General features: G+C 34.2%; 3 protein-coding genes and 1 non-coding gene across 4 annotated transcripts; 1 reads left to right on the top strand and 3 right to left on the bottom strand.

The window, feature by feature from the left end:
- Nucleotides 1–516: 516 nt before the first annotated feature.
- On the bottom strand, nt 517–3,206 carry LOC112031926 (U-box domain-containing protein 15). Its single transcript, XM_024064627.2, is given in 4 exon segments — nt 517–1,572; nt 1,908–2,333; nt 2,663–2,779; nt 2,868–3,206. Coding segments are annotated over 4 exon segments (1,938 nt in total).
- A 4,906-nt stretch (nt 3,207–8,112) lies between these two features.
- LOC112031938 (uncharacterized) lies at nt 8,113–11,313 on the bottom strand. Its single transcript, XM_065766047.1, is given in 4 exon segments — nt 8,113–8,875; nt 8,878–8,966; nt 9,089–9,372; nt 11,047–11,313. Coding segments are annotated over 4 exon segments (984 nt in total). The 5' UTR covers nt 11,221–11,313; the 3' UTR covers nt 8,113–8,438.
- Nucleotides 11,314–15,166: 3,853 nt separating this feature from the next.
- Nucleotides 15,167–20,157, top strand: LOC136064374 (G2/mitotic-specific cyclin-2-like). The gene is given in 15 exon segments (XM_065766039.1): nt 15,167–15,193; nt 15,306–15,410; nt 15,552–15,633; nt 17,035–17,170; nt 17,381–17,437; nt 17,523–17,568; nt 17,666–17,698; nt 17,701–17,817; nt 17,920–18,045; nt 18,606–18,695; nt 18,800–19,021; nt 19,106–19,148; nt 19,151–19,203; nt 19,296–19,474; nt 19,583–20,157. Coding segments are annotated over 15 exon segments (1,461 nt in total). The 3' UTR covers nt 19,728–20,157.
- A 413-nt stretch (nt 20,158–20,570) lies between these two features.
- On the bottom strand, nt 20,571–20,643 carry TRNAE-CUC (transfer RNA glutamic acid (anticodon CUC)). The gene has a single exon. It is a non-coding gene; the product is annotated as a tRNA-Glu (tRNA).
- Nucleotides 20,644–21,432: the final 789 nt, after the last annotated feature.

The raw sequence follows: 21,432 nt of genomic DNA, 5'->3' as shown, positions 1-21,432 counted from the left end.
AGGCTTCCATTTTTTTGTGGGGGGGGGGGGGGGAGGTGGGGTTTCTAGTGTAGCAATGGGAGTATCTTCACCCTTGAGAGAAATATTGTGGCTTGGACTTGGAGAACTTGGTTGCCTTGGTCACAGGCCAAGTTGCATGGTTGTGTTACATAATGATAAACTAATTCAGTGGGCAGCTAGAGAACATCAAGCATCCAGAAATGAAACAGAAGTTGATTTTGGACTCCATGCTAGCTATAGTGTTTTGAAGTTAGCTGTTGCACAAGATCATTTTAATATATGAACACAGTAATGGATATTTGCTTAAATTAGGGGCAACATTGGAGAAATAGACACTACATATATGTTACACACTAAATAGCATATGCTCTCAGCTATCATAAATATGATAAGTAAGAATAATTAGCCAAATATATGAACAATAAATTCAAGATTATAGGCAATTATGTGTTTCCAATTAATATAAAGATTTTACTTTAATCAAAGAATAGCATAATCACCAAATTGGAAATAGCTTTAGGGAATTTGTTCACTCGTGCTAATGAGCTGTAAAACTGCATTTGCTTTCCTTTGTGCTCTGTTGGTTCCACTCTTTGCAATCTCAATCAAATGCTCATACACTCCAAACTGAAGCGCTGCCAGTATGAAAGATGAATTGTTTGATCCCAACTCAAGAAGAACTGATGTTGCGCACTCCTTGTTCTTGGGGGTTCCTTTTTGGATGAATTCAACAAGATCTTCTATGAATGAGAGCTCTCCAATTTCTTGCCGTCCATCTGGATGTGATGCAAGAAGTAAGAAAATGGAAAGGGCCTCATCAACCATGCCTAAGTTTTTGTCCTTCAGTAATTGGCGTAAGGGAGGTATAATGCCAGCATTAATGGCCCTGGCCTTATTAGTTTCATTGAGAGATAAGTTGAAGAGTGCAGTTGCAGCATCTTTTTTACCTCTAATTGTCCCATTCTGCAATAGGGCTACCAATGGTGGAATGCCATCTGATGATCCCACAATTATTTTGATCTCATCCAACATTGATAAGCTAAATAAAGTTGCTGCCGAGTTCTCTCTAGCCTCATTACTTCCTTTCTGCAAGATTTCTATTATAGCTGGAATGGCTCCTTCTCTAGCTATGAGTTTCTTATTAGCCTCATCAATGGACAAATTCAATAGAGCTGTTACGGCATGCTCTTGAATTTTAGAGTCTGGATAGGATAGGAGTTGCACTAATGGTAGGATTGCTCCATTCTTGGCAATCAAAACTTTGTTCTCAGGATTCTCTTTTGAGAGCATACGGATCTTCTTTACAGCCTTTCTCTGCAACTCTAAGAGACTCGAATATAGATTTTCAACCAAAGAGGAGATTTCCTCTTTGTGTTCAGGTGAGGAGCTTTCCTGGATTGAAGAATCAGGCTTCATAGGAAGCTGAAAATTGTTCTTCTCACACCACTGCAAAATTATATTTTTGAGTGCAAAATTTGGTGCTATTGACAGGTAAGCTAAAGTTTGCCTGGTCTTTGGACAGGTCCGGTGGTTGGAGTCAAACCACTTTAGTATGCTTTCCCTCTCATATGTCTTTGATGAACAATGAAGTAAAAAAAGTTTAAATAAAAAAGAAAGAATTATTAGTGTCTATGGTGCTATAATAGTCTAGTAGCATAAATCATGCACATGCTAAATAAAAAGGATATAGAGAAACCTTCAGAAGGGGGATAGAGAAAAGGAACCCGCATTGTAATAAAATAAATTCTCTCTCTGAGGATTGAAGTTCTTAAAAAATTGAACTTAACTCAATACAGCCATTTTGTAACAACTACTTGTAGCTCTTATATTACACCTATGAAATAACTAATTTAACTACTATATTATTGTTTTATCCTACAAAAATCTGTGTGGCACATGATTATTACCTGTCCACTGGCAACAATTACAGGATCTGTCATTATTTCGAGTGTGATTGGACAAAGAAATTCATGAGGGATCAATAGAGATGGACATTTCTCAAGCATTTTAGGCATGACAGGATCATCAAGAACATTGGTTAATTCCATGCCTGCAATTTTTTTGAATTTGTTAAGAATTTCAATGATTTGCTGGGTAGTATCTGCATGTTGCCCTCCTCTTTCTCTAACAAGGTTCCTTACAGTTATTGTCTCTATCTTAAGGTCCTCAACGGTATGTAGATCAAGCTTTTTTGTTAACCGTTCTATTATGGCACTGTCAGCATTCCGATCATCCTTTTTGGAAAACACAACCATCATATCCATTGCTAGTTCTATATCCTGTGTATCTGTTCGCCTTCGTGCTCTCTTGAGTTGCATGCACATCAGCTCAATCTGAACCATAGTATAAGTAAAAATTAAAATTTAACGATAGAAGCAAAAGGTAAAAAATAAAAATAATAATAAATAAATAAATAAAAACTTGATAATGCCAACATTCTGAATAGATGAAGCAACGTACTCTAAATAATTTGTGAGAAAATATTTTCAAATGTGTAATTTTCAATATAATAACAAAATTGTTAAGAAACAAAAACTTGAAACAATACCTCTTTGATATAACATTAAGAATATGGCAACTATTTACTCAATCATTTAGTAGAGTTCAAAACATATAACAGACCAATCATAAGCTACTTTTGCAACAAAATGGACATATATACCTATTCTTTCAATTCATCTGAGACATCAATTTCAATGCTAGGGAAATCTCCCAAAGCTTGACTGAACTTATCATAAACTGTATGAAATCTTATCATGACTGCCTCACTTTCCAATGCCTAAATTGCAAGCAAATTATTAGGATATGTAAACAGAAGAAGGAAAAAAAAAATTATTAGGGAAAAAAAAAAAAAAAACTCAACTAACCAGATAAATCTTGCTCCCCTCGTTACACATTTTCAACAATTTCCTCGCACAAAGAAGCACCTTCTTCAAACTACACAACCAAGCAATACCTATCTTCAGGATTGGCGTTTCAAGGTCTCTGATCTCTTCTAAAAGAGGCAGCAACAACTTGATGCGCCTAACAATGCCACTACAATCTTTCTTATGTGTCCTCCTGTAATCTCCGAATTGAGCCACAGATTCAATCACACCCACTATTTCTTGAACCACATGCAACTTCTCCACAAGTTCTCCCCCTACTCCTCCTCCTCCTCCTCCTCCTCCTCCTCCATCTTCTCTCTCTCCATTATCCATCACCATGACCAGGAGGAGGGTTGAGGGAAAGAGAAACGTGAAGAGAAAGAAACCCTAACCCTAGTTTCCACTAGCATTTCAATGCTCTGTAATGTGTTTCTTGGTGGGGGGTGAGAGAAGCTTTTCGCTGGCTTTTCGAGGTTTAGGTTTTTTGTGCAATCCACAAGCGTTTAGCGGAGTCTTTTACCGTTGTACCTTAAAATAGAAACTATGTTTTTGAAAGTTTGTTACTTTCAAGTTTCACACTAACACCCACGCGGTATTTTGATATGTTTAATGAATATCCTTATTTTTAGGAAATATTTTTAGAAGTTTTAATGAGGAAAGAAAAAAAGCAATTCACTTATTTCATTGACATATTTTTATATTTTTCAAGAAAATTGTATTAAAACTTTCTTAAAATGGTTTATTACCAAATGAGTACTAGTTAAATCTTAAATATTTTGAGTAAAAATCTATAACTATATGTTGGTAAATCTAACAATTGAAGTAGAGAAATTCTAGGGAGACTAAGTATAGAGTCATTTGTTTTACCATGTACATAACTATATAGTATAATAATATACTCGACAATAATTGCATTAATTCATTATTCATGTAAGATTTACACTGTTAACTAAACAAATGTGTACGATTTTATATACCTTTTGCAAATTTGTACAATATTGTACACATTTTCGTATATGAATATTACAATGTAAACTAATAATTTTCCTAATATATTGGAACACATACTATAGTTGTTTGTTTTAACTGGTACTCACTTTTGTGTTGTATTGTCTTTCAATTCAAGATATGATTTGCATCAAAAAAAAAAATAATCAAGATATGTTTATTATGCAGAAATTTGAAATACATAGGAATAGTTGATTCTTGATAAATAGTGAAAATTCAGTTGTTTAACTCAAATTTGAAAAATAACAATTCAATGAAACATGAGAAATTCTGACTCCCATCTCATAATTAGAAAATGTCAAGTGACAAATCTCACATATCATATATGTGTGATAGGATAAAACTTAGTTATATTTCAATTGAGAATTTAAACTTTGATTGCAATATTAACCAAATTTTAAGCTAAGTATAAATTATTAACCAATTTTGTTCAAATTATTAGTTTATGGTTAAATATAGCACAATCCAATATTACTAACAAAATAAAGTAGAAATTAAACTGCACAACACATGGTTATGAATAGAAAAGCCTAATAAGGAAAAACTCTCCATGATTTACCACCAACCCTTGAAAAAAAATCCACTAATAAAATATAGAAGGTCTTTTAATTTAAACCTTAATTCTAGTTGCTATCTCTAGTAATAACTTACTGATGTGATTACATGCAACTCAAACCCGATTGGACTTGTTCATGCAAACACCCAGTCTATGACTCCAATCGTGAGCATCTTGAAAGTTGAAACTTTTTACAATTGCAAATTTATGTTAATTGTGCAGTTGCTTTAGCTAAATCACCTGTCTTTGGATATGCTTTAAGTTGGCAGTGAACAGAGTAATTAGTGCAAAACCCTAAGCATACAAAATGCAACACTCTCCAACATCGATCTTTTTGATCGACTAATATGTTTTCTTAAATACTCTCCGTAGTAGGGAATGAAATCCAAAGCCTTTTGTCAATCTATGGGCCAGAATTAAAATCAAGTCTATCAAGGCTTGATCAACCAGGACATGATGGAGAGTCTATAGCTAGGATAGATACTTTCGTCCTCTTAAGCTCTTCATGAAACTTGGTCTCGATCTTCAAATATGTACTTTAACATCCTAAGAGGCTGTTTGGTTCACTAGTTTTCATGACTCAATTCTCTATTTCCATAACTCAATTCTCAAAAATGGTGGGACCTATAGCAAAATACTTGTTTGGTTGCACAATTTCTTTGTTTCTATAACTTTGTTTTCATTTCTCAATTCTCTACTTTTTGAGTTATGAGTTGTGGAAACTGAAAATAACTTTTGGCTGTTTTCAGTTTCCATAACTCATAACTCAATGACATTTCTGTAAATAACACTACATGAGGGACCCATCGTCAGACTTTTAGACGCAACTTTTGACCATTTTTTTTTTTCCTTCTTTCTTTACTAGGTTCAGTGTGTGCCTCTTTTTTTTTTTTTTTTTTTTTTTTTTCACACTAGCTTCTTCTTCTTCTTCCTTCACTGGGTTCGGTAATTTGATCTAGGGTTTTTTTTTTCCTTCTTCTTCTTCTTCTTTCACTGGGTTCGGTGATTTGATTTGGGTTTCTTTTTTTTCTTTTTCTTTTTTCTTTTTTTTAAAGCTTTTTTTTATTCTTTTTCATTGGGTTCAGTGATATTGAAAAAAAAAAAAAAAGAAGAAGTTGCACTGGGTGACAGGTATGGGGCCCACAAATAGTGTAAAAAATATTGAGTGATGGGAGTTGGGTGATGGTGTCCAAACAAGTGTGTTATTTAAAGTGATGAGTGATGAGTGATGGAAATTGAGTGATGAAAAAACAGCAACCAAACAGCCTCTAAGACTCTTGACATGAGATACAATAAGCACTTTGACATGATTTAGCAACTCTTTAACAAATGTAGACCTAACAAGTTCTTTAGGCATAGTAGATTAGGTTGCCTAATCAAATTTAGCACATGGTTGCATGCATTAATCGATAAAACAAAAAAAAAATATATATATATATATATTTCTTTTTTTCCCCATAAAAATTAAATTAAATTCAATACAATTAACTACAATGCTAGTCAAATTTGACCTGTAGCTAGAAGTTAGTTTGGCTAGCTACAAGCTAGTCCCAAAAAAAAAAAAAAAACTATGTATTTATACATAGGTTTAGTTTTGGATTTGTTAATAAAATTTTAACTAGACTAGTGGGATGATTAGTACATTGCTAATTAATGCTCTTATTGGGGGATAAAATGGGTCCTAAAAAGAGTGGTATTTTTTTTTTTTCTCTTATTCATTAGTGTATATCATCTGTACACATCACCCATTTCATATTTTAAATGTAAACATCAAGAATAAAAAAATATGTACACTGTATACAATAATGAGTGTGAAACAATATTTTCTATTAAAAGAATGTGCTACAAACAAATTTGGATCCAATAACACTACATGGTCTTAAGAGTTCATAATACCACATTATTAATTCGTTCAAGCAAGCTCGTAAGTCCATAAAAGAGAATTCATAGTACCACATTATCATTTCATTCAAGCCCCCAAAACACAGATACCCCAAAAAAATAATTCATGAGACAGCCGAATAGGCTTCCAGGGATCTAAAAATTCCTACGGCTTTGCAATCAAGACATGCTAATTGTAATAATGGATTTAATCTTACATGGTTTACAACTAAGGCGCAACAAACTCACCTCTGAGGGCGGAACAAACCAACTGTTATCCCCAAAGCTCTTGAAAATGTAAAATGGTCTTTGCTCCCAAAGTGTTAGTTTAATCAGTTGAACTTTAGAAAACGCCCTATTTTTAATTATCACGAACTGAAAAGTGACTGTTTAGTTTGGCCAGGAACGGAGCCAAGATTTTCTCTTAGGAGGACTAGTGTATGAAAAGAAAAATAATTATTCAAAAATGTGAAATATATTAAAATTCTAAATTAAATTAATATATAAAAAAAAAACTATTATTGATTCAATATTAACAATTTTAACACATAAAAAAAGATGCAAAATTATTTTTTTATTATATTTTAATCAATCATTTATGATCTATCACAACCAAATTTGATGTTATTTAAAATTATAAAATTTATCTATGATTGAGTATGTATTAAATGTTACAAGAATTTCCCTTTCAATGTATAGAAATCAAAGAATTTGTTAGAGAGTTATCTTTTATTTTGTTGCGAAGCATAGTTTGACAATATTCGTGACTCAAAATGCTTGTTTCATAATTGTAGAGAAAATTGAAAGATTAAATAGAAGTACATTCATTCTCTAATTGAAATGGCATGAAGCACGAAAGTCAAAAATCATATTTATTATAACTATTTTCAATATTTTTCTTACTAAATAAGAAAGTTGTGTTGTCAATTAAAAAAAAAAAAAGGGTAAATTACACATGCCACCATTTTGATATGCCCTTCAAACATGGAACTACCATGTGTTTTATTTTGTGGCACTTACCTCTTTTGTATTTTGTTTTATGAAGCATTTTTTCTATTTTGAATGGAATTTGATAAGATAGTATCTATAATTGCCCAAAACAAAACCAATAAAAAATAAAAAGCACTCAAAATAATTGTTTTGGTTGAACCAAACAACAACAGCACTCAAAAACCCAAAATCTTAAATTTTTACTTTGAGTCTCAAACATCAAACAAGCAAATTGTAATGCAAAACACATAGATCAAGTGATCATTTTATTTTTTATATTCTTTTGGTCAATTTTCAATTAGGAAGGACTAATTTTTATTTGGGGGGTCAAAAACTTTTTTTTTTTTTTTTTTTTTTTAACTTTCAAAAAAAAAAAAAAATATATATATATATATATATATATTAATGAATTAAAAAAAAAATGATGAGAATTTTTTTTTTTGGCTAAATGAGTAATAACTTCTCAGCACTCTCCTCGGCTGCTATTGGCTTCCAATAGTAGCATAGGAACTGTGTTCACTGACACAATTGTCAAAATCCCATCTAGCCAAAAAAAAAAAAAAAAAAGAAGCCAAAATTCCAGAGGCAGATCGTTATAGTCTAACAGAAAACGGATTTGGATCGGGTACATTACTCTACCGCAATGAGATAGAAACAGAAAACTGAGAAAAGCATATCAAACCAATGGGTGACAGTTCCCATAAAGTATTGTAGGTCAACTTATTACATTTTCTTCTAAAATGTTCAAGCATTATAACCTTCTGGACTCAACCAACAACATTAATGTTCTGCCAAATATAAAAAGATTGATAATAATAATCACAGTTGATGACTTGCATCTAGTATGAGTAAATGACTTTGAAAACTCTCAATGGTCAGACCACCGCATGAACAGAACCATGGACGATGGTCAGACCAAATATGAACTTTTTATAGGAGCATAAACTGAAGTTTGGCCTCCAGAACAGCAGTAACACGCTCTAGAGACTTTCCAATTAAGCTATGCTACATCTTAAAACTGAACAAGCAATTACAGAATGATACAGAATAGTAAATATCATCATTTTGTGAAGCAATAACATGAGCTTCACCTTTAAGATAGATACACACCAGATCTTATGTAAATTAACAAGCATTTAGTTATTTATAACTAAGCCATCATTAAGAAAATTTCTCATTATCATGAAAGCCTGTTCTGCATCTCCATCTTCTTCAGGAGATGCAGGCCGGTGGGCAAAGCCATGACCTCTTTCCCTGAAAACCACAACCTGAGATCCCCTACCTATTGTTGTCTCAATATCCCTTAAGACACTGATGGGACAAAGTGGATCATTGTCCCCTGAAATAAATAATACGGGAACCTTTATATCAGATGCTATAGATGGGTCCATCCTTGTACCATAAAAGGAGACCCCAATGCCAAAACAAGCGTCCTGATCTCTGGCCAGCACCTCTATCACTCGGCCACCTCCATAGCAAAAACCAATTACGCCAAGCTTCTTTGAGATTCCAGCAGCCACAAATTCATCAACCATCCATTTTGTTGATGCAGCAATGTCATTTGCCATCCTTTGGGGTCTTGACTTGCAATCCACTGTTCAAACATAATCTTTGGTCGGTCCTTTGCCCATGGATCTCCACGAAATAAGTCTGGAACTAGAACACTGCAGATTGTTTAACCAAAAAAAAAGTGTAAGGGCCTGAAGAGTCTGTTCAAAGAAAATTTCCATGGCATGATGACAGAAAGTACTATGCATGCATGGTACTTTAAGGGTAAGCAACATACTTGTAACCATTGCAAGCAACACGATATGCAAACTCTCTTGTGGAAGAATCTTCAAACCCAAAAATATCAGACAACAGCAGAATGCCACAACCATTATTATTTTTCATTGCCTTGAAGAGACAAGCATTGATGCTATCAGCACCCTCCCCAATTGAAAGTTCCAATCCACTTACCAATTCACATGCTTCGTCATCTATGCCATCTTCCACTTTCAGCAAGCTACATGATACTTTGCTGATTATATTCTTCATAAACAATCTCCGAATATTTACATTGCCTTTCTTCTGAACAACATAAACTGAAACTTTGCAGTTAGAAGTTGCAGACTCTTTACAAGGGGAAGAATAAAAATCCCAGTGTGTGTGTATATATATATATATATATATATTAACAAGAAGTGAAATTCTGAGAGTTTGCGAGACTCTAGAAAAAAATCAGGACCAAGAGCCCCTTGACTCAGTGGCACTTCTGATTCTCTCCACAAGGGAGAACTCTGGTTTGAACCCCAGGGACAAGGTATTCTCAACACTCAACATACTTTTTTTTTATTTTTATTTATTTTTTAAGGGAAATAAAATTTATTCCGTAAGAACAATCCAGATACTCCAGAAGTTGAACTTTATGGACTATTATAAGAAGAAGAGAAAAAAAGACAACAACAAAAGAGCTTATTTTCATTTTTATAATTTGGTTTCTCTATTTTGTTGGCAGTGTTATCAAAGAACAATTGCAGCAAATTTTGAACTGTTGGATGTAAGGATGAGAGAAAGAAGTTGACTTGAGAATTTGCATTCAGGTAATTGGACTCTTTTTAGTTAAATTTTGGTTTAATGATATTTTGATAATTAAATTTAGGGTGAAGAGTTATGGGCCAAACCTAAACATTACTAATTGCCAAATGTGTCTTTGTTGTAATAAAAGATTAGCACTATTGGGAGAGATGTAACTCATTTAAGTAACCAAAGAAATGGCAATCAATCAAGCTTAGATATAACTAGTTACTATGCAATATTGACCATGGCATTGTATGAAGTGAAGTTGTGCATCCAATCATTATTAACTTTCAATAAAACAAAATATCTTATGGGGTCATGAAACAAAAGATACCCATATTTAAATTATAAGAAAGTGTATAATACCCCAAAATAGTGAATAAATCGCATTAAACATTGAAGGTTCAACAACAAACATGATTTTTCTTACTCACGCCATGCTCATAGACTGATAGGGGTATCAAATTAAAGAGCCAGCAATCCCAATTCAATATAAAGTCATATCTAGCTATGAAAGTGAATTAATTTCTAGTTTACATATCAATTATACTATCCAAAATCAATGCCAAAACTGCAGGAGTCTTGACATTATCATCTTCCCTGTATGTAAGTAAGCATTGCCAGCATTAATTGGTGTTCAAGTGCAAGTTTGCTTTGGTAGTATAACAAATTCCAGTAGATTTTTCTTAACCTCTAAAAAGCTCTCCTTTTTTTTTTTTTTTTTTTTTTTCACCTAAAAAATACACACCCCCTTTCCCTTTTGTGTTATGGTGGGTCCAAGTGAGGTACCTTGTGAGTGAGTGTGTGAATTTTTTTGGGGTGAAAAGTTGGGTGCCTGTAGCAGAGTTGTTTTAGTAATGAAACCGTTAAATAAAAGATATGAAAGCGAGACAAACCCATCAGCCGGTCTAACTTACTAGAATAAAATTTCGGCTGAATATTGGCTCTAGTTTATATTTGACTTCAAACTGAATTGAATTAATATATATATAGATGGCCAATAGAGTTTTGGTAGACAATCAATTTAAGAGGCTCCAATATTTCTAGCAACTGAATAAGTAAATAGAAGTGGGTCTAAAATTTCATTAGAGTTTCACCAAAAGCAAGAGAGTAAATTGCAGCTTCCATGGTAAAGAAATGAGCAAAGAGATTATACAATACAAAGTAAGCGAAGCAAAAACGTACAGATGATGGGAGCAGAGGAGAAGAAAATGGTGGAATGAAGCAATAGTTGTAATTGACTGGCCTTCTTCTCAAACTCAAAGAGCTGCTGCTGATGCTGCTGTTACTTCTTCTTCTTATTGAAGCATAAGTTCCTGTTGAGGCTAAAGTACCCATGTCTCTGCAATAACTTCCCATATCCACCAGGATTGAGTTTTGACTCTCATATTCTCACCAAAACTACTACTTATTAGATATCTTTTTCCCTTATTTAGATATCAGAATTTCTTTCTTCCAACCAATACCACAAGTCAGACTCAGTGGGACCCACACTTTTGTTTTAAGATATTGTTTTTTTAACTTTTTTTTTTTTTTTTTTTGGAATGCAAACGATGGAAAACGTTCTAATTTCGAATGCATATAATGATATAAATAAAGATCTTCAATCCTGTTTTGTCCGCTCACCCAAACCATGGTTACAGCGGGAACAATTAACCAACCCATGGAACCATGAGGTTAAAAGAAAATTACATTCTCAAAAAAAAAAAAAAAAAAAAAGGTTAAAAGAAAATTATATGGGATTGCATTAAAAAAAAAAAAAAAAAAAAAATTACATGGCTGAACATGGTTTTCACATGGGCCAATATTTTCGGTGGCTCAAAAAATACTCCTACTGAAATAGAGACAAAATTTGAAGACAATTTAGTAAAAGTTCAAATAGGAGTGTCATGAACTAGTTTCAATAAATGAACAAATGCCCGAAAAGATATGATTTCAATACCATAATAATAATATTAATAATTTTGAAACGACACGCTATTGACAATAATGAAATCTTTCCTTACAGTAACCAAACTGAAATGGTTTGTAAAACAAAATTCAAAACATTGGTGTGAAGGGTAGCGTTGTGCTGTATGCATTTGTGGTTTTTTTGTTTTGTTTAGTGTTTAGTTTACGCTTCATTTACGGTCTTCAACATTCTAAGACTCTTAACATGAGTTACAATGATACTTTGACACAGTTTATCAACTCTTTTTAACAAATATAGCTATAACAAGTTTTTTACGTGTAGTATATTAGGTTCTCCAATGACTTTAAGCACATGATTGTATTAATCGATTAAAAAAAAACAAATTTATATTTTCCCAAAACAATAAAATTCAATACAATAAACTATAATGCTAGTCAAATTTGACCTGTAGCTAGAAATTACATTGGCTAGTCTAAGAAAAAAAAAAACTATGTAGCATACATGGGTTTTTATTTTTTATTTTAGATTTGTTAATAAAATTTTAATTAGACTCTCAGGATGATTGGTACATTGCTAATTAATCTTCTTAGTGAGGGATTTAATGGGTTTTAAAGAGGAGCATTGATTCTCTCATATACATTAGTGTACATCATCCATACACATCATGACATTACCCATTTCATATTTTAAATATGGACATCAATTAAAAAAAATTTAAAAAAAATGTATACATTGCATGAGAAATTTGAATATTATATATGCAAGGTGTATAACAATGAGTGTTACACAATATTTTTCGTTTAAAGAATGGGCTACAAATAGATTTGGATCCAATAAAACTTCATGGTCTTAAAAGAGTTTATAGTACCATAATTCATTCAAGCTCATAAGTCTATGACAGAAATTTCATAGTAACATATTATCATTTCATTCAGTACCCCATAACAGATACCCCAAAAAAACCAATTCATGAGACAGCCGAATGGGCTTCTAGGGATCAAAAAATTCCCAAGGCTTTGCAATCAAGACACACTTCAACCTTTAAATCTCAAATTTTCCTGACCCTATGAAAAGTTCTGTTTATAATCGCCTCTAGTCTTTCAAGGTTTACAATTTAGGCGCATCAATCTCACCTCTGAGGGCAATTACATCGGAACAAATCTACTGTTATCCCCAAAGCTCTTGAAAATGTAATGGTCTTGAATTTTAGAAACACTCAGATTTTAAAAATCATGAACTGAAAATGTGACCGTTGAGCTATAAGAAATCCACAAATGAAAAATATACGTTCGGTACAACTTATTTTGATGAGATAAAAATAAATTGAATTTGATAAAACTTTTTTTTTTATTGGTAGAAATTGAAAAAACTGTATCTAAACAAAAAGAAGTTTTTTAAAGTAGAAATTGCTAATTGCCAAAATCCCATTTAGCAAATTATTTATATATTTTATCTATAAAGCCAAGAGTGCAGAGGCAGATCAGAATTGTCGTAAAAGAAAAAAATTGTTCAGATTTATGAGTCAGTGTCGGTACCCTGTTCAAAGACAACGGTATCATCAAGTATAGAAATAGAATAGATTAAGAAGTATTGCTGCATAGTGTGAAAGGTAAGTGTGGGGGGAGAAAAACCCAGCCCAACTTATTGGGCCCAAGGCCCTGAATGAGGAACACTCTTCATCCGAGGAGATGGGGCCTTCAGTCGGATGCCCACGCCAATGGGGGATGCCTGGAGATGAGCACGTATACCATCCGAGGAGATGCTCATATGTCCGAGTAGTCATGCGTCCTCGGATCCGAAGAGGTTTGATCAAACACGAGTATGGGAGGTTCAACTGATCTATTTGACAAGTGTCAAGAGGGAGAGGAACCTCGGACACACATAAAGATAACGGCAACAGAGAATATCAAGGAGGCATACTCCAACCACCACATTTATGCACTGCACCTAACTTCCTGCCGCATTTATGTGGATAGGACCCCTGAACAGTGCTTTCTCAGCTACCGCCACTCACATAAGGCTAAAAGTGGGGTGATGGGACATGTACTCAAGTGGGTGCCTGGATGATGAACAATGTGACGGAGGAGATGTAAGAAGGCAATGTTATATAAGAGGAAGGGTACCTCTGATAGAGGGGGATCGAAAAAGAGGAGAGGAAAAGGATATATGAGATGGTTGTAGCCCCAGGAATTGTAACCTTATATGATCAATGAAAACATCTCTTCGGACGGAGTATTCATATTAGTCCGAGAGCATTAATCCAAATCTTCCCATTCGCATCGCTGTTTGATATTGTTATTTCATTATTAGCCTAGCTCTTTCACCCACTCTCTACGAAATTTATTGTTTTGGCTGCAAAAATGACCCTACAATTGGCGCCGTCTGTGGGAAGAGCTTGTGCAAGAGTGAAACAAAAAAATTAGACAATAAAACGAAGGAATGAAGAGATCATCAGAAACAAAAACAAAACCAAAAAAATAGAGAGGACAGTAATGATAGCTACAGACAAAGCCTTAGCAATAAAGACAGAGACACATGTCCCATGCAAAAAAGAGCATAAAAACAGAATAAGAAAACTAAAATAGAAAGAAGACAATGCAAAGACAAACGGAGCTGACAATCTGAGGTAAAAGTACTAAAGCAAGACTAACAGCAACATAAAAAGAAGAGTCCTACACTTGTAGAACACATCACAAGAGTATTAGAATCCATCACACGAAATGGAGAACAAACCATGAATACACGCTAGGTAAGATGAAATAACTCACCCTTAGGATGATAATAGTAAACTAGACTCCCTCGTTTCAACCAGCCAAAATAATACCATGCAAATAAAAGAAAAAAATTAACGAACATGTAAGTTTACAAAGGATCCATCTTCAAACAGAACGAAGCAACTTTATTTTCTTGCAGTTGGTGGGGATGATGGCAAGGAAAGGTGAAGCAGCAAGCAGATCAGGGCATCCAACACGTGGAAAATTTCGCAACCTAGACGGGAGACAAATCGTGAGGGTAGCGTACACACAGTGGCTTAGCCAGGGCCAATCGCAGAGCGGAAGTCACATGTCCATGCAAAGAAGAACGCGACTTGCAATGGAAATAGAAAAACTAAAGAGAGAGCTGCGCCAGCAAAGGGAACGGGCTTTCATACTCTGAGGATGATCTTGATGATGAGCAAGATGTCTCTTATCAGCACAAATCCAAAACACCAGCAGCGAGTCTACACTTGTGAGGAGAATCCCATCGTAAGAGACACGTAGAAGTCCATCACCGAGGACATGGAGAACGATGCCATGATAGAGCTCTGAACCAGATATCTAAGTCGCCTTCACGCGTAGGATAGAGGAGGCTAGACTCCTCGGCGTTTCAACCAGCCAACGTTTACCATCTATAATGGTAAAGACTGACCCAGTGGAGCATGTGAGTCATTTAACCAAAGGATGGCTGTCTTACGCAGAGACGAAGCCCTGATGTGCAGTTTTCCCTCCAGTCTGGGGCTGTGGCTATGAGGTGGTTTGACGGTTGAAGGCAGGCTTCATCAACTCCTTTAAAGAGCTCACTCAGGCATTCTGCTCCGTTTTGTCACATGCCGAAGAGCGCCAGACCGTCTCTTCCTGCTCCTTGTTCATGCAGGAAGGTGATCCTTGAAGGCATATTCAGATAGGTACTGGGAGATGTTCAATGAGGTGGAAGGTAACAATGATGCAATGGCCCTCAGGCCATTCCAAGCTCGGCTCCCTACTGATCACGGTTTGAGGGCATCCTATCTGGCAAACAGTCGCAACGTGCGTCAGCTAATGGACGCATAGAGAAGTATAAGAGGGTTGAAGAAGATCAGCAGCAGGGCAAGGGAAGGAAAGGTTATCTCTCAGGANCATGCCCTATAAACTTTGAGTTCCACTTTTTATGCTCAAATGGATACATTTTTTAATTTGTTTTATATAATAGTGAAATGCCACGTTTACAACATTTTTACCATGCTTTCACAACATATCCTAGCTGGCAGGTTGTTATAGGTTATCAATTTGAATCTACAACTGAAATTATTTTTCCCCCACTAATGACAGCAAATAACAATCTATCACATAAAATTAATGTGCTTCCAAGAAAATAAAAGCGTGATAATTAACTATGTAAGTTAAGAATATAAACCTCAGTTGAGTTGGCAGTGCCGGTGAAGTCACTACCGAAGTACCATTAAAATAAAAGAATAAAATAAAAATAAAAATAAAAAGTCCTATTTATGTCCACTAAAAACTTTGATTTGGGTTTAGGATTTTTGTCAAAATTAATTTTCACTAGCTATGGTTAGAGCAACTGATAAAAATTTTGACAGTGTCTGTTATTAGTAATGTTACGGCTACAAAGTATTTTACAACATTTGATCATACACCATTATCACTATTTTACTTATTAATAATCACTTATAACCTCATTAACAATTTGAAAAAAATAATTAAAAATAATTTGTAAAAATCTAGCATTTTCTATATGTTATTATTAGTGTTGGAGTGGGTTTGGTGAGAAGTGTTAGAAGGATAAACTGATGGTGAAGCACAGCCAAACCCATTGCGATATTAAATTTTGTAAATCTTGTATTTTCCATTAGCTATTATCGGTGTTGGAGTGGGTTTGAAAAGAAGTGTTTGAAGGGTACGTGAATTATTGGTGGGACTAGGTCAAATCATTGTGATATTAGTTGTTTGAAGCCCATTTGTCAACAAAGGTGCTCCAATTGTGTTAGGTATATATTTACTCTTCTTTTCTTCTTTTTTTACCTTTCCTTTCTTTATTATTATTATTATTATTATTATACATAGAAATTCTACTCTACTTTAATCTAAGTGTATATATGTATGAAACTTCTTTTTGAATACTTGAACCCCGGCCCTTCTCTACCAAGGGTGTGCAGTGGTATTATTATTATTGTTATAATTATTTTGATAAATACAATAGTATTTTAAATCTAGTAACAAGAGATTAATTAAGTTTCATGAAACCTATTTCATTTTATTAATCAAGGACAAAATTGGACAACTTCGTAAAAATATATCTTTAATTCTCACATAAATACAACATAAAACCACACTCCAATTGGGTTTTAAACTGAGTTTTCACTTTTTTTTTTCTTTTCTTTTTCCTTTTATCAAGGCTTGTGCTTTTTTTTTTTCTTTTTTTCTTTTTTTTTAAGAATTTTTAAATTTAGGCTCAGAAACCCTAGTCTGAAAATTTTGTTTTCTATTTTTTTGATTGTGATTTAGAGGAGGGATTTCGTGCTGGAGGTGGAAAGTTGGTTTCGGGAATCGGGCACAACCGGAGAGCATTGAGCAGCATTAACAGGAATATAATAGGAGCTCCTCCTTACCCTTATGCAGTCAACAAAAATGCCTTTTCAGAGTAAGCACTTAAACCCTAGTGTCTGTTTGGTTCATTTTGAAAAAGTAGAAGCAAATGAAAGATTAAAATGTTGTGTGTCAAAATGGGTGCATTAGACTTTGTAGAATAGAAGATTTATTTTATTGGATTTTGTTACTTCTTTTCTACTTTTGATCTTTTACAATCTTTGATTACTTTCTGAGTAAATTTATTTATTTTTATTATATTCAGAAAACAAGCTGACTTCAACAAGAAACCATCTATTCCGGTACATCGGCCAATTACTAGGTCAGTTGGTCTTCTCCATAATTTTTGTTATGTTCAAAAATTTTCTTTTCTCTCTGGCTTTTTTTTGATTTTGGTACTTTTTTAGGAAGTTTGCCGCAGAGCTATCCAACAAGCAGCAAGTTATACCCGAGGTACTGTTTCCATAAACATAGAAGGCTGGTTAATTTTGTTAATTTGAGTACATAGGGTTCAGTATGAGATTGGATTGATGTATAATTGCATTAACAGGAAACTAAGAAACCAGGACAACTAGCCCAAAGCCAAGTGAGTTTGAGGATTGTACCATTATAGATGCAGAAGACGACGAAGAGTCTAGTGACTTTTCTGCGCCAATGTTTGTGCAACACACTGAAGCAATGTTGGAGGAGATCGATCGGATGGTGTTTTCCTCTCTCCCCTTCCTTTTTATTTATTTATTTTTTTTACTGCATATCATTTTAAACTTTTGGTTGGAATGGCATTAATGTTTTAATTTCCTGCAGGAGGAGGTAGAAATGGAAGACATGGATGATGAGCCAGTTTTTGACATAGACAGCTGTGATAAAAAGAACTCGCTTGCAGTTGTTGAGTATATCGATGATTTATATACAAATTACAAGAAAACAGAGGTGATGTAGAATCTACTCTACCTGCTTCATTTGAGTTTCACAAAACTCTTGTCCAACATTATTCAGAGCTTTTCTGTTTAAATCATCAAACTGCTTTTTTGTTTAAGTCTTAATTTCTTCTGTGTCTCTATTAATGAATGAATTTGACATATATTTGGAGGATGAGTTCCACATAGTTAACTATTAGCCAAAAAGAGTACATCTAAAATTTTGAATATTATATTGTAGGTGAGAGCTTTAATAGCGTAAATAATTTTTGGTTGATGAAGTGTTGGCTTGATGTTACTTAAAAAATTCTGGAAGATTGTCAAAGGAAAGTGATAAAATAAAATCTTGAAGGTTTTTAAATTTAGGTGGGAGTTTATGGTCCTAGATAGAAGAACGCCTTGATGATCATAAGATAGAAGAAGGCCCGATGAATTTGACATAATATTTAGGTGGGAGTTTATGATCCTAGATGAATTTGACATAAGATGATTTTGGTTGATGATGGATGGAAGAGTATATAAATTTGATACTTGGAAAATTTACTAATGTTGTTGTTCAATATGTTCTTGCAGAGTTCTAGCTGTGCCCCATCACACTATATGACACATCAATCTGATATTAACGAGAGGATGAGAGGTATTCTCGTCGATTGGCTGATTGAGGTACATAAAATGTTGTGTTTTAGTGGCTTAAATTTTGTGAGATGAATATCTGATTTCATTTAGTTTAATTGAAATCACTAACAATTGAATGAATATGATTACAGGTGCACTACAAGTTTGAACTGATGGATGAGACCTTGTATCTTACTGTAAACCTGATCGATAGATTCTTAGCTGCTCAACCAGTGGTGAGGAAGAAACTTCAGCTGGTTGGAGTGACAGCAATGCTTCTTGCTTGCAAATATGAAGAAGTTTCAGTTCCAGTTGTGGAGGATTTTATTGTGATATCTGACAAGGCTTATAGCAGAAAAGAAGTACTTGAAATGGTATATATAACTAAAAGCATTTATCTTTTACATTTTCTAAACATAATCAGATTTAGAATATATGATTTACTTGTATGCCTGCAGGAGAAGTTAATGATCAATACCCTACAGTTCAATCTGTCAATTCCACACCATATGTGTTTATGAGGAGGTTTCTCAAAGCTGCTCAAGCTGACAAGAAGGTGTGTATACGACATAAATAAACTAAAATTGCACACACTGTATGTACTTGGCAATGATTTTGATTAAACAGATTTTATTGTGACTCTACCAGCTTGAGCTACTGTCATTCTTCATCATCGAGCTGTGCCTGGTTGAGTATGAGACGCTTAAGTTTCCACCTTCTTTGTTGGCTGCTGCTGCAATATATACTGCCCAATGTACTCATTATGGGTGTAAGCAGTGGAGTACAACCTGTGAGTGGCACACCAGCTACTCGGAGGAGCAACTGCAGTAAGTGTTTATTCTTTCTTTTATACCATTAGCTGAAGTTTGCGAATCATATGCAATATAGACTAGATGCATTTTTACTGAATGGTGGTGTATCTTATCCATGTGTAGGGAATGCTCAAAGTTGATGGTTAATTTCCATCAGAATGCTGGGTCTGGGAAGCTCACAGGTGTTCACCGGAAGTATAGTACATCGAAGTATGGTTATGCTGCAAAAACTGATCCTGCTACCTTTCTGTTAGAGGCCAGATACTAGCAAAATGCTCAAGAAACAGATGATTCATCATCATCAATCAAAGGAGAGTAACATTTATTAGGCAAATGGGGGGATGGGGCGTGTATTTGAGCAACATAAGTTGCCCCTGTGGTTCTTGAACATATTCTAATTTGGCACTCTCAAATTCAATCTTTTATTCTATGCTTTATTTGAACATAGATTTTTCCCCTTCTTCTTCTTCTTCTTGTAGAGGAAAATAATTTTCCATGTTTGTTCTGTTATGATCAATGAAATGAATGTTCATTTGTTTGTTTCTTTATAATCAAATTGTGAGGTTGCTTCTAGCCAGACACAACATTCCTGCTTGTTGTGTACAGTGTTACCATTATCACAGATGTCTTAAAAATAAAACTACCGTGTGCATGACCTGCCTGGGTTCTTGAACACATTCTAATTTGGCACTCTCAAATTCAATCTTTTATTCTATGCTTTATTTGAACATAGCAAGATTTTTTCCCCTTCTTCTTCTTCTTGTAGAAAATAATTTTTCCATGTTTGTTATGAATGATGAAATGAATGTTCAGCTTCTTTAAAATCAAATTGCTTCTAGCCACACAACATTCCTGCACCATTGTCCACGCAGATGACTAAAAAGTAAAACTGCTAGGGGTGAAAGTTTTCCCGTTTGAACAGTATGGAGTTGTGTTTTTGGTCTCCTGTTATGATACATATTCTCTGGTTTTTTACAACATTTTCAAAAATTGTATAAAATAATAAGCATCTCAAAACCGCAGAATTCAGTTGCCGCCAATAATGGAAACAAATAGAAATAGAAAAATATAAAGCAAAAGAACATCTTAGAAATAAAGCAAAAACGCAGAATTCCGTTGCCGGGACTTGAACCCGGGTCTCTCGGGTGAGAGCCGAGTATCCTGACCAACTAGACTACAACGGATTGTTGAGAGCAATGCCCGACGTGTCTTACTTATACTCTTTTATAATTTTAGCGAAAGTAATCAAAATACTATTTTAACATTTTACGGTCGTGCAGTGCCCTAGATAAAGTTTCAAAAAATCATTTGAATGTGATAAAAAAAAATTAAATTTTGTTAAAAATGACAAAACTATTGTTAAGTCTAGGCATCCACCTCTTGAGACTATTTTGATAACTACTAGCAAAACTAATGTTAAAACTTCTCCTTTCAAAATTGCTGATGATCAAACTCCCATTGTTAGTCTTATTGAACAAAACAATTTTGCTAATGAATCTTTACATGTTATTGGTCAACAACTTGACCGTATTAAAGAAAAAATTGTTGATCTTTACAAGGTCCTTTTGATAGTTATCTATCCGATACTCCTTCTACTGATTAATTGACTTATTCTATTTGTCTGGCTTGTACAATTGCCAAAATGCTACAATGTCTACTCCTTGGTAAAGCTCCTACACCACTATTCCACTACATGCGTAAAACATTACTATTCCACTACATGCATAAGTGATGGTGTTCAAAGAAGTTCCTTTTGACTTTTTGTCCTTTCAAAGTCAGAGATTTTTCTGGTCTTATGCCTATATCTTTCACAATTTCTAAGTAATCAAACAAAGAAAAAAAAAACAAAAAAAATTTAGATGTCAACAATCCCATCAAACCCCAATACCTTCCACTCCATGAAGATGAAATCGGTCCTTTTGGACCATCACAAAACTGCGCTTCATTGTCAGCCATGCATGGCATCCCGCAAG

The sequence above is a fragment of the Quercus suber genome, unplaced genomic scaffold, assembly GCF_002906115.3.
Source record: "Quercus suber isolate HL8 unplaced genomic scaffold, Cork oak 2.0 scaffold_676, whole genome shotgun sequence".
In the NCBI taxonomy this organism is placed as follows: Eukaryota; Viridiplantae; Streptophyta; class Magnoliopsida; order Fagales; family Fagaceae; genus Quercus; species Quercus suber.
The sequence above is the reverse complement of the archived record's forward strand: the minus strand, read 5'-3'. Positions and strand labels throughout refer to the sequence as shown.